This window comes from Mobula hypostoma, chromosome 6, assembly GCF_963921235.1.
Source record: "Mobula hypostoma chromosome 6, sMobHyp1.1, whole genome shotgun sequence".
Taxonomy (NCBI): Eukaryota; Metazoa; Chordata; class Chondrichthyes; order Myliobatiformes; family Myliobatidae; genus Mobula; species Mobula hypostoma.
In genome coordinates this window covers 91,898,960-91,913,184 of record NC_086102.1, presented here as the reverse complement: position 1 = coordinate 91,913,184, position 14,225 = coordinate 91,898,960, and the positions used below count along the sequence as shown (strand labels likewise).

Here is a 14,225-nt window from a genome sequence, read left to right as displayed (position 1 = left end):
CCCCTGCATATGAAGACAAACAAACAAAACACATTCTTCACTACTCTATCCACCTGTGACACCGTTTTCAGGTCCCTCTGTACATCAACACTTCTAAGATCCCTACTATTTATTATATATATCCTGTCAGACAAACCAAAATGCATTACCTCATATTTATCTGGATTAAATGAGTGTAATTACTCTCAATGAGATCTATTATTGAATGAAGTGTACAGCTTATTATCATAGCAATACAGTTAGCCAATCAAGACTATTGTAAAAATATGAAGTTGATATCAAACCAACAAAGCTCACCTTGCCTACTTACCATGCCAAATGTGTAAATTGAGAATCAACAGAGCATGCCACCACTTCAGTATTAATTGATCTGAACTCATTTATTCTGTCACTGAAGGCTATTATCTCAGTGGGACAAACAAATGTGCTGCAAATTAAGGAAACAAAACAATAATAAATAATGGATCATTTATAAGTTAAAAATATTATTTAGTGAACATGCCTGAAAGTCAAGGGTTACAGGTAAGAACTTAACAGCACATCAGTTCACAGCATACTTCCAGCTATCTACTAATCTTTTTTAAAATACAAATAAAACATTGAAAAGTGCTAAATGAAAAACACTATTTTTGATTAAATTGAAAACCAGCAAAATGAATTTCTCTTAGTTTGGGGACAGAATGCGAATAAAGAAATGTTTCAAACAAGATGATACCCCACTGGTAGCTCAGTAAAAACAAAACTACACCTCTTACTGACAACAGGTACAACAGCGACAAAAGCCTTGCAATATTCTCTAGCTGTGATTGGTTCTTTAGGTAAAGATTTACAAACAAATCTTCCCACATTGAAAAAAATATATTCACGAGCAAACTGAAAACCTCCAGAATGGAGGCTGATTATGGATAGAACAGATGTTATATACAGGGTATATCAATGTTACAAAAAAAAAGCACACGCAGATACAAGATATTGAACAAAAGGAATATTTCCTTAAATTAGAATACATGGGTATGAGGTTGTGGGACAAATACATGGAAGTGAATGATAAATAAATGATAAATGATGAAGACAGGGCTAACGCATAGGATCATGGAGGATAAAAAAAACAAAATGGAACCTTTACATAAAACTGTTCTGTGTGATAACTCAATAATGATTGCTGTCATCATGCTTAATTTTTGGTAACCATGTTCTCTATCACTTAACAATAGTAAACAGAATTTGTTCCATGCAAAAATCTTTTAATTAACAACTTAATTCCAATATAAAGTTAACTAGAAAATTTGAGGCTATCTGCAGTGGTTTGCCAAATTTCAATCCTTTCCATGAGCATTTACGTAGTGAGAAGTAATTAGATTTAAGAAGGGGAAAATAAACCTCTACTTGCATAAAGCAAACCAGGTGCAGGAACAAAGTTGTTTAACTCTTAGCTAATTTCCTATCTTGTAATTTGTCGAAGCACTGATGGGTTCCAGGGCAAAGTAAGACTTTTGAATTATCATATAGTGATAATTACTATAGTTATACTCTACTCTTGGTTGGTGCAACTGTAACGAAACCCAATTTCCCTCGGGATCAATAAAGTATGACTATGACTATTGAAGCAATGACAGAAAAAAAACCAATAGAAACCAGTGAAGAGGCAGTTAAAAATCCATAAAGCGTTGTAATAAAGTACTAGCTATTTTTTGCTTCCCCCCCTTAGTATTTTGAAACTATGAAAAAATAGAAAACCTATTCAGGAACAGGTCTCCCACCTTAGAGACATACTAGTTCTGAGATACTAAGGTATGAAAACCTCTCTAAAAAAAATTCAACAAGCACAAAGGGTTCCTGGGCTTAAATCTTCTGTGTGCATATCTGGGGAACTTGAGTTAAATACCCAAACACTAACTGGAGATTATTACTAACTGGAAAGGATAAAGTGATAATACCCTTTGGTTAAGAGGGTGAACTCCGAATTCTAAGCTGCACTTAACCAATGCCCATATCTGAAAATGACTTGTGGTCAGACAGTACATTTCCCAGAACCAAAGCTGTCATAGTCACGTTAAGTGTTTGATACTTACAAGTCAAGTGGGTAAAAAAAGAAGACAAGGTATTTGCCTCGAAAATCTGCAAGTTTAAGTTCTTTGAATTCTCCATTTATTACTGCTGTACCTTCCCAATCTGGTGCAGGTTTTGAAACTAAAAATTTTGAAGACATATAATTACACACACATTAGTTAAATCTTGTAGTAGAAATCTCACCCCCCCACAATAAATTAACAAATAGCATGTTGCACCCTTTGTTTCACAACCATGAATTTATAGGATCTAATATCCAATAGCTTGTGGATAGTATAGAGAGAATGCAGAGGAGATTTACAAGGATTGGAAGGGGTACCTTATGAGACTAGGTCGAGAGTACTTGGCCTTTTCTCCTTGCAGCGACAGAGGATGAGAGGTGACCCGATAAGAGGTGTACAAGATGATGAGAGGCATTGATCATGTGGATAGCTAGAGGCTTTTTCCCAGGGCTGAGATGGCTAACATGAGGAGGCATAGTTTAAAGGGGCTTGGAAATAGGTACCGAGGGGATGTTAGGGTTAAGTTTTTCCACACACAGTGGTGGGTGCGTGGAATGCAATGCCAGCAGCAATGGTGAAAGTGGATACAATAGGGTCTTTTAAGAGCCTCTTAGATAGGTACATGGAGCTTAGAAAAGTAGAGGGCTATGTGCTAGGGAAATTCTAGGCAGTCTCTAGAGTAGGTTACATGGTCGGCACAACATTGTGGGCTAAAGGGTCTGTAATGTGCTGTCGATTTCTATGTTCTATAATACAATGTACACGGAATATCTTAACAACCTTATCTGGATGCTGTGATAAATGTACTTAGTGGCCACTTTATCTGATATGGGAGGTAATATGTGGTTATTTCAGTTACTGGTACCTTTCTGTCAGCTTGAACCAGTCTGGCCATTCTCCTCTGACCTTTCTCATTAACAGCAGAGTTAGGCCATTCAGCCCATCGAGCCTGCCCTGCCATTCTATCACGGCTGATTCCCAATTCCACTCAACCCCATACACCCGCCTTCTCGCCATATCATCTGATGCCCTGACCAATCAGAAAACTATCAATTTTCACTTTAAATATACCCACCATCTTGGCCTCCACTCTGGTAGAGCATTCCACAGGTTCACTACTCTCTGGCTAAAAATATTCCACCTTACTCCTGTTCTAAAGAGTCACCGCTAAATTTTGAGGCTGTGCCCTCTGGTTCTGGACACCCCTCATCAAAGGAAACATCTGCTCCACATCTATCCCATCTACTCCTTTCACCATTCGGTAGGTGTCAATAAGATCTCCCTGCATTCTTCTAAATTCAAGTGAGTACAGGCCCAAAGCTCCCAAATGCTCCTATGTTAACCCCTTCATTCCTGAGATCCTCCTTGTGAACCTCATTTGGACTCTCTTCAATGGCAACACATCCTTTCTGAGATATGGGGCCCAAAACTGTTGACAAGACTCCAAGTGCAACCTGACCAGCATCTTATAAAGCCTCAGCATCTCCTTGTTTTTATATTCTATTCTTCTTGAAATGAATGCCAACATTACATTCACCTTCTTCACCTCAGACCCAGTCTGTAAATATACCTTCTGGGAGTTTTGCATGAGGACTCCTAAGTCCCTTGGCACCTCTCGATGTTTGAATTTTTTCCCCATTCAGGTAATAGTCTGCACTTCTGTTCCTTTTACCAAAATGTATTATCATACATTTCCCAACACTGTATTCCATCTGCCACTTTTTTGCCCATTTGTCCAATTTGTCTAAGACCTTCTGCAATCGCATTGCTTCCTCAGCACTACCTACCCCTCCACCTATCTTTGTAGCATCTGCAAACTTTGCCACAAAGCCATCAATTCCTTATCCAAATCATTGACAATGTGATAAGTAGCGGTCCCAATACTGACCCCTGAGGAACACCACTAGTCACTGGCAGCCAACCCTAAAAGGCTCCCTTTATTCCCATTCGCTGCCCCCGCCTGTCAGCCATTCCTCTATCTATGCCAGTATCTTTCCTGTAACACCATAGGATTTTATCTTGTTAAGCAGCCTCACCTATGGCACCTAATCAACTGCCTTCTAAAATCCAAGTAAATGACATCTACTGCCTCTCCTTTGTCCACCCTGCTTGTTACTTCTTGAAGAACCCCAACAGATTTATCAGGCAAGACTTCCCTTTACAGAAACCATGCTGACTTTGACTTATTGTATCATTAGTTTCCAGGTACTCCGAAACCTCATCCTTAACAATAGACTTCAACACTTTCCCAACCAGAGATTAGGCTCATGTGCCCTTTGCAATCTCAACCCCATGTATTGGCTACTATCTGGAGGCCTGTATAGGATTCCCATTTTTTTTACCCTTGCAGTTTAATAACTCCACCTACACAGATTCAACATTCTCTGACCCAGTCATCACTTTCGAAACATATAATTCCATCTCTTACCAACAGAGCCACACCACCACCTATGCCTTACTGCCTGTCCTTTTGATTAAGAGCATAGGTACTATGAATCATAGAACAATCAGGTATTCATATTTGCAAAGTAGCTAGATCTGTTGACATTGTGGCGACCCACTTTCTGGCACACATGAACCCGCTCACAACAGCGCGCGCAGGCAGAGGGCCGGCAGCAAAAAGGGCACCAGGCCATCTTCACCAGCAGGGGGAAAATCCCGCGCGCAGAAAGGGTCTGGGAATATACATTCCCCACAGTAGTCCCGCCCAGGGAGGGCGGGAACGGGAAGGCTTTAAAGCAGGCCGCGAAGTTTGAATAAATCTCTTTCATCGTAACTCTAACTTACCGACTCCGTGTGGTTATTCTAGCGCTGTGTGTAGCACATCGCTACAATTGGTGACCCCAACGGCCCAGATGATATTTGGACCAGAGATGACTGACGCTGCATCTGTTCACGCAGTTTCGTTAAAACCGCCAAGCTTCTGGACGCTGCGACCCCAATTATGGTTCGAACAAGCAGAAGCACAATTCCACATTCGGCAGATAACCTCGGAGTCCACTCGCTACTACTACGTGCTGAGCTCCCTCGACTAGGAGACTGCTGAACAAGTTGAGGAGTTTATACAGTCGCCCCCGGAGGACGGCAAATACACAGCATTCAAAGCCCTGCTCATAAGGACTTTCGGACTCTCACGGCGCGAACAAGCACGCCGCTTAATGCACCTGGATGGTTTGGGAGACAGGCCGCCGTCAGCATTAATGAACGAGATGCTGGCCCTGGCTGAAGGGCACAAACCCTGCCTCATGTTTGAGCAGGCGTTCCTAGAGCAACTGCCCGAGGACATATGCCTGCTGCTGTCCGACGTAGATTTCAGCAACCCCCGGGAGGTGGCAGCCCGAGCAGATGTGCTGTGGAATGCCAGGAAAGAGAGAGGGGCATCCGTCGCACAGATCACCAAGCCGCGTGCCCAACGACAGACCAGACCAGGCCCGGCAGCAGAGCCTACAAAACCCAGCGACGGAAGTGAGGAGCCCAACGAACAATGGTGTTTCTACCACCAGCGGTGGGGCACAGAGGCCCGCCGCTGCAGACCACCCTGCAAATTCCCGGGAAACGCCAGGGCCAGCCGCCGCTGATGGCTATGGCGGCTGGCCATCAGGACAGCCTCCTGTACGTCTGGGACAAGCAGTCGGGACGTCGCTTTTTGGTCGACACCGGAGCGGAGATCAGCGTCTTACCTCCAACGAGTTACGACACCCGCAACAGAGAACCGGGACCCACCCTGAGGGCTGCTAATGGCAGCACAATACGAACCTACGGCACCCGCACGGTGCGGCTACAGTTCAGCTCCAGCCGATTCACGTGGGACTTCACACTGGCCGCCGTGGCCCAACCACTGCTGGGGGCAGATTTTCTACGAGCCCACAGCCTGCTGGTCGACTTGCAAGGGAAGCGATTAGTCCACGCCAAGACTTTTCAAACGTTCTCCCTGGGTGAAGCACAGTTGCCAGCCCCACACCTGGACTCTATCACGCTGTCTGACAATGAATTCACCAGGGTCCTGGCGGATTTCCCATCAGTACTGACACTGCAGTTCACGGCAGCCATGCCCAGACACAGAGTACAGCACCACATCCCGACCCAGGGACCACCCCTCCATGCCCGTGCTCGAAGGCTTCCCCCGGACAAGCTCCGACTGGCGAAGGAGGAGTTCAAGAAGATGGAGGAATTAGGGATCATACGACGGTCTGACAGCCCATGGGCCTCCCCCCTTCACATGGTGCCCAAGGCAACGGGGGGCTGGAGGCCATGCGGTGACTACCGCAGACTGAACGAGGCTACAACGCCAGACCGCTACCCTGTGCCGCACATTCAAGACTTCGCAGCAAACCTACACGGCGCAAGGATCTTTTCCAAGGTAGACCTCGTCCGGGGATACCATCAAATCCCTGTACATCCGGACGACATCCCCAAAACAGCACTTATCACCCCGTTCGGACTTTTCGAATTCCTCCGAATGCCATTTGGTCTAAAGAATGCCGCACAGACTTTCCAGCGGCTAATGGACGCGGTGGGACGTGACCTGGACTTTGCATTCATGTATTTGGACGACATCCTCATAGCCAGCAGTAGTCGGCAAGAGCATCTGTCCCACCTCCGACAGCTCTACTCCCGCCTGAGTGAATTCGGCCTTACAATCAATCCAGCCAAATGCCAGTTCGGACTCGACACCATCGACTTCCTGGGCCACAGGATTACTAAAGACGGGGCAACCCCGCTGCCCGCCAAGGTAGACGCGGTCCGCCACTTCCCTGACCCAACACAATCAAAGGCTTGCAGGAATTCATGGGTATGGTGAATTTTTACCACCGTTTCCTCCCCTCAGCAGCCCGAACCATGCGCCCCCTGTTCACCCTGATGTCGGGTAAGGGCAAGGACATTACCTGGGACGAAGAGGCCGCAACCGCTTTCGTTAAAACCAAAGAAGCCTTGGCAAACGCCGCGATGCTAGTGCACCCCAGAACGGACGTTCCTACTGCCCTTACGGTGGACGCATCCAACACAGCGGTCGGTGGAGTGCTGGAACAACTCACCGAGGGTCGCTGGCAACCCCTGGCGTTCTTCAGCAAACACCTACGACCACCCGAACTCAAATACAGTGCTTTCGACCGGGAGCTATTGGCACTATACCTGGCAATCCGGCATTTCAGGTACTTCTTAGAAGGTAGGCCCTTCACCGCGTTCACAGACCACAAACCGCTTACCTTTGCATTCACTAAGGTGTCCGACCCCTGGTCGTCCCGCCAGCAGCGACGTCTGTCCTACATCTCCGAGTACACGACGGACATCCGGCATGTCTCTGGAAAGAACAATGTCGTGGCAGACGCACTTTCCAGACCTACCATACAGGCCCTGTCCCAGGGGGTGGACTATGCAGCGCTGGCGGAGGCACAGCAGGCAGACGCTGAGATCCCCAGTTACAGGACTGCAGTCTCCGGTTTACAGCTTCAAGACCTCCCCGTAGGCCCAGGTGAGAGGACCCTACCATGTGACGTAGCTACCGGCCAACCCCGCCCCGTCGTCCCAGCAGCCTGGCGCCGGCGGGTTTTCGAGTCCATTCACAACTTAGCGCACCCCTCCATCAGGACAACCGTCCGGCCGGTCTCCAACAGGTTCGTGTGGTATGGACTTCGTAAGCAGGTCAGTGAATGGGCCAAAACGTGCATGCAGTGCCAAATGGCCAAGGTGCAGCGGCACACCAAGACTCCGCCGCAGCGGTTCGAACCCACCCGCTGGAGGTTCGACCACATCCATGTGGATATCGTGGGGCCTCTGCCAGTGTCACGAGGAGCACGGTACCTCCTAACTATGATAGACCGGTTCACCAGATGGCCAGAGGCAGTCCCGCTCACCGACACCACCTCCGAATCCTGCGCCCGAGCACTGATCGCAACCTGGGTAGCCCGCTTCAGGGTACCGACCCACATTACCTCTGACAGGGGCGTCCAGTTCACCTCCAGCCTGTGGTCGGCTATGGCCAGCCTTTTAGGAACACAGCTACACCACACAACTGCCTACCACCCATAGTCGAACGGACTAGCGGAGCGTTTCCACCGTCACCTGAAATCGGCTCTCATGGCCCGCCTGGAGGGGCCTAACTGGGTGGACGAACTTCCCTGGGTCCTGCTCGGAATCCGCACGGCACCCAAGGAGGATCTACACACCTCGTTGGCCGAGTTGGTGTACGGCGCGCCCCTGGTCGTCCCAGGAGAGTTCATACCAGCCCCAAGGGGGCAAGAGGAAGAACCCACAGCAGTCCTGGACAGACGAGAGAGGCTCGGTAACCTGGCCCCCATACCCACTTCACAGCACGGACAGAGCCCGACCTGCGTACCCAAAGACCTGCAGAACTGTAAGTTTCTTTTTGTACGACGGGGCGGACACCGGGCACCGCTACAGCGGCCCTACGAGGGACCGTTTAAGGTGATCAGGAACAACGGGTCCACGTTCGTGCTGGACATTGGGGGGAGAGAGGAGGTATTCACGGTGGACCTATTCAAACCGGCCCATGTGGACTTGGCGCAACCGGTCCAGGCTCAGGCACCGCGGCGCAGGGGCAGACCTCCCAAACAGAGGCCGATCCAGACTGTGGACATTGGGGGAGGTATCGCTGGTTCTGGGGGGGGGGGTTATGTGGCGACCCACTTTCTGGCACACACGAATCGGCTCACAACAGCGCGTGCAGGCAGAGGGCCGGCAGCAAAAAGGGCGCCAGGCCAGCTTCACCAGCAGGGGGAAAATCCCGCGCGCAGAAAGGGTCTGGGAATATGCATTCCCCACAGTAGTCCCGCCCAGGGAGGGCGGGAACGGGAAGGCTTTAAAGCGGGCCGCGAAGTTTGAATAAATCTCTTTCATCGCAACTCTAACTCACCGACTCCGTGTGGTTATTCTAGCGCTGTGTGTAGCACATCGCTACAACATTGGGTCATGACTAACTGGGTAACCAAAACTTTATGCAATACTCCAGGCCTCACCACTGTCCTGTACAAATGCAACATGACATCCTAACTTCTGTAGTTGTACAATACAGTACATTCTATCTTCCTCACACCGAGGGATTTTTTTTCCCCAACTGCCTTCGTTAAACCACGTTATATAGTGCCTCTTAAGAATCAAAACAAAATGGCTACACCTATACATTTTGCTACTGCAAAATAAAGAGCGGTTTGTTTTTTCTCACACCTTGAGAAAACTGCTGCTGCTGCCATGGTTTGTTTTATTTGTGACCTTGGTCTTCTCTCCAAAGCTACAAGAAATCTTTCACAGCAATTAGTTATTAACAATCTAAAGGAATATCAAATATGCCAGGCTTTTTAGGTTCGCTGTTTACCTTCTAGTTCCAGTAAAGTTTAAAAGATTTTGCTACGTAATCAAATTCTGAATTGAATAGGTAATACAGGATTCAAATCTGTCTGAACACACAAACAGACCAGAAGAAGAAATGATCAGTCTTCTCCATCTTCAAATCAAAAGGGAGAACAGTTGCACTGTAAGCAATAAGCAGACACCCTCACACTGACCCAAAGTAAATTTTCTGTTCTGATCCAAGCTAATATTTTCCTAGTTGGTATGGATAAGCTTGTCATGAAGCTAAGAGGAAACCTACCACAGTTTCTAGCCATCACATTTCAATGTTTGTTTTAGCACAAACTACAGAGCTGAAAAGTACATTAAATATTTGCAGCAACATACATTTAAGTGTGGTAATGTTAAAAAAAATCTCCAGTATTCCATTTCTTCCCATCATGCAGATTTTAAAAGCTGTTATTAAGTGACCATCCAACCTCACCACCAATTCCAGAGTAGCTTGGCTAAGTGATTGATTGGGTTCTTCCATCTTTCCTGCTTTTCTTTCAGATTACAGCACATGCAATTTAATTAGTTTTTCCAGAGTAGTTTAACTTTGACTGATGAGCTCATATAGAATTTAGTTTTGAAAGTTAAGTTGTTAATCATGTTCCAATGGCTGGATCTCTACAACTTGTCAAGTCTGGGGCTGACCAGCTGTTACACATGGCTCTTTGAAAGAATACAACATTCACATTCATTCACTATTTCTTGCTGACCTATCGTCAATCAAGTTGAGGAAGGGGAACGTTGGGTGATATAGTGGAGATGAAAGTTAAGAGATTGTGACAAAATGTATAGATAGCTTGAAGCTCATCTTGCAGTCAGATAACAAGGTACAATCTATGAGTAGTCAGTCATGTGCCCCATCAAACCTGCTCCACCATTCTGTAAGATCATATCTGATCTCGGATTCACTTTCCCCACTTGTTCTTCATAACCTTTAACTCCCCCTAAGTCAAAACATCTGCCTCAGCCTTGAGTATATGCAACTCAGACTACTTCTATGGGTAAACACTCTGAAAGGTTCACAACCTAAAACATCAAACAGTACAGTACAGAAACAGGAGCTTCAGCCTCCCCACATCTGTACCAACCATGATGCTGCTGACCTAACCCCATATACCTGCACATGATTCATATTCTATTGAGATTATATTCCTCTTAAACATTACTATTGTATCTGCTTCTATTACCTCCCCTGACAGCACATTTCAAGCATTTACCCCATCTATACCCATCATAATTTTGTATAGTTTCCCCCACTATCCGAAGGTAGAGCATTCCTATGAAACCGTTCGTAAACCGAAATGGCGTAAAGCAAAGAAGCAATTAACATTAATTTATACGGGAAAACTTTTTGAGCGTTCCCAGACCCAAAAAATAATCTACCAAATAGCACATAAAACCTAAAATAACACTAATATATAGTAAAAGCAGGAATATGATAAATACACAGCCTATATAAAGTAGAAATAATGTATGTACAGTGTAGTTTCACTTAACAGAATCGGGAAGTTTGAGCCAAAATCGATTTGTTGAAAAAAATGCACAAGCATGTGCATGTCACGCATTTGCACGTACACGCACGTCACTCATGCACACGTACATGAAATCACACGTCGCGCATACGCAAACACCTGCTTGCGCAAGGCTTCATGATTATGGTAGTCTTTCTCAGGGTAAACACAAGTTTAAAGTGAGCATCTTGTTTCGTAAAAGCGAAAATCCTCTTTCCATTAACGAAAACAGGTACTAATGTAGGTAACACACATAAAAGTTGCTGGTGAACGCAGCAGGCCAGGCAGCATCTCTAGGTAGAGGTACAGTCGACGTTTCCGGCCAAGACCCTGTGTCAAGACTAACTGAAAGAAGAGCTAGTAAGAGATTTGAAAGTGGGAGGGGGAGGGGGAGATCCAAAATGATAGGAGAAGACAGGAGGGGCAGGGATGGAGCCAAGAGCTGGACAGTTGATTGGCAAAAGGGATATGAGAGGATCGTGGGACAGCAGGCCTAGGGAGAAAGAAAAGGAGGGGGGAGCCCAGAGGATGGGCAAGGGGTAGAGTGAGAGGGACAGAGGGAGAAAAAGGAAAGAGAGAAAAAGTGTGTATATAAATAAATAAATACCGGATTGGATACGAGGGGGAGGTGGGGCATTAGCAGAAGTTTGAGAAGTCAAAGTTCGTGCCATCAGGTTGGAGGCTACCCAGACGGAATATAAGGTGTTGTTCCTCCAACCTGAGTGTGGCTTCATCTTGACAGTAGAGGCGGTCGTGGATAGACATATCAGAATGGGAATGGGACATGGAATTAAAATGTGTGGCCACTGGGAGATCCTGCTTTCTCTGGCGGACAGAGCGTAGGTGTTCAGCAAAACAATCTCTCAGTCTGCGTCGGGTCTTGCCAATATACAGTTTATCACCCCAGCCGACTCACAGGTGAAGTGTCACCTCACCTGGAAGGACTGTCTGGGGCCCTGAATGGTGGTGAGGGAGGAAGTGTAAGGGCATGTGTAGCACTTGTTCCGCTTACAAGGATAAGTGCCAAGAGGGAGATCGGTGGGGAGGGATGGGGGGAGGAACAAATGGACAAGGGAGTCGCGTAGGGAGCGACTCACCTACCAGCCCACCAGCCTCCGGGTCCAACATATAATTCTCTGTAACTTCCGCCACCTCCAACGGGATCCCACCACTCAGCACATCTTTCCCTCCCACCCCCCCCCCCGCTTTCCGCAGGGATCGCTTCCTATGCGACTCTCTCGTCTTTCCCTCCCGCCATCCCTCCCCACCGATCTCCCTCTCGTTTAGTTTCTCAGCACTTTTAAAGTTAATCCATCAAATATAAGATCTTTTGAAAATACCTGAATTGATAAGGGAGGCAAGAATGGGGAAAAAGAATGGAGATAAAAAAAGGACCACTGCGGAGCCTATGGAAGAGAGAGGTGCAGCACGCAGCTCTCCTACACACTTAACGCTTAATGTTTCTGAAACAGAGACACTACAAAAGTGGATCTAAATGTATGAAAATACAGGCGTGGAAACTGAAAAAAAAAGTAGAAAATACAATTCATAGAATTAGGGATCCAAGAACAAAAGTAATAAAAAATAAGCTAAGTGAAATTCAAGAAGCTTTTGAAATGTTTTACAAAACTCTATATTCCAAAGTTCTAGGGGGAAACTTAACCCAAATTGACACCTTCCTGAATTCTTTAGAGTTACCCACTTTAAGCAAATAACAAAATAGAAAGATGATTGCTGATATAACTGAAGCTGAACCAAAAACTGCAATTAGTAGGCTTAAATTAAGCAAATCACCAGGATCAGATGGATATACGGCAAAGTGGTATAAAGAGTTTAGAAGTGAGTTAATCCCTGTTTTACTCCCCACACTGAACTGGGCCCTAAGAAAGGTGCAAATGCCACCCAGCTGGAAGGAGGCGATAATCGATAATGAGCCAAGGAAGGGGGGGGGGAAATGGGGCCTACCTTCTCTTAGAGATAATTATTTTGCAGCACAGTTGAGAGCTGTGATAAACTGGTGCAACCCATCATATGACGCTCAGTGGAAAAACATTGAGGAGAGGATACAGGCAAATTTGGCTGATAATAACCTACAAAGTTACATAAATAATATGACAACCCATGGGTGAAATGGACTCTTAAAATATGGAAAGCTATTATAAAAGAATATAGAGCGAGACATTGCAATTCTTAAATGGTGTGCATATGATTCGGATTTTACGCCAAATAAACTGGATGCTAGATTTAAGGACTGGACAGCTAAAGGAATAACAGCTATTTGCAATATAATGAAAGAAGGAACACTGTTCAGTTTTGAAATGCTCAAAGAGAAACACTTATTAGAAAAACAAGACTTTTACCAGTATTTACAGATGCAACAGTATGTTAATAGGAGGGTTAAAAATGGAACCAAGGTAAGTTTGATAGAGCTATTTAGAAAAGCATATAATTCAGACAACGGTAGTAAAATCATTCCAAGCGTGTATAAGGGTTTGTCAAATCTTAAAACACATTCGACTTCATACATTAAAACAAAATGGGAGAAGGAAGGAGGGATAATAATATCTGAGGAAGACTGGACAATAATATGGAGGTATCAATGGAAGTGTACCAGTTCACAGAAATGGAGGGAGTTCGGGTGGAAAAACTTGATAAGATATTTTATTACACCCTCTCAGAAATCCCATTATGATAATAACTCCCCATTTGTTGGAGAAATTGTGGAAATCAAAATGCAAACCATTCTCATATTTTCTGGGAATGCTCCGTTATCAGACTATTGGAGTGGGATACATAATGCCTTAAAAAGACATCTTTAAATGTGAAATACCCTTAGCGAGTAAGACCATATATTTTGGGTATATACCTCAAGAATGGTTGAAAAGAGATAAATATTTAATGAATATACTGGTAAAAAGACCCTTACCAGGAAATGGTTATCACAGGAGAGCCCAACTTTAAATGCATGGATGGAAATTACAATGGACATTTACAAAATGGAGAAGATAACAGCATCTGTTAATCATAAGTTGGAACAATTTTATTCATACCAGAAAAAATGGTTTAACTACATAACACCTCAAAGCCTGATCTTATTCTCACAAGTCAATGAATATGTTGTAAAAAAGATCACTCCCTACTCTGTACATAGTTTTCTTCTTTCGATTGTTCTTTCTTTCCTCCCCTTTCTGTAAGTGTATACCTCAGATAAACATTATGTGGAGATTTGTGACAAATATGATATGATATATACGTACAGTATCTGAAATACACCTTAGGGAAA

At 45.3% G+C, this 14,225-nt stretch overlaps 1 protein-coding gene across 2 annotated transcripts in view; it reads right to left on the bottom strand.

The window, feature by feature from the left end:
• Positions 1-14,225, bottom strand: part of prdx4 (peroxiredoxin 4) — a 55,389-nt gene that overhangs the window by 24,619 nt on the left and 16,545 nt on the right. For both annotated transcript variants that reach the window (XM_063051199.1, XM_063051198.1), the window contains exons 2-3: positions 2,073-2,190; positions 311-427 (exon numbers count right to left, since the gene is read on the bottom strand). In XM_063051199.1, the coding sequence (XP_062907269.1) occupies positions 311-427; positions 2,073-2,190 (235 nt within the window). The remainder of the gene's footprint in view (positions 1-310; positions 428-2,072; positions 2,191-14,225) is intronic.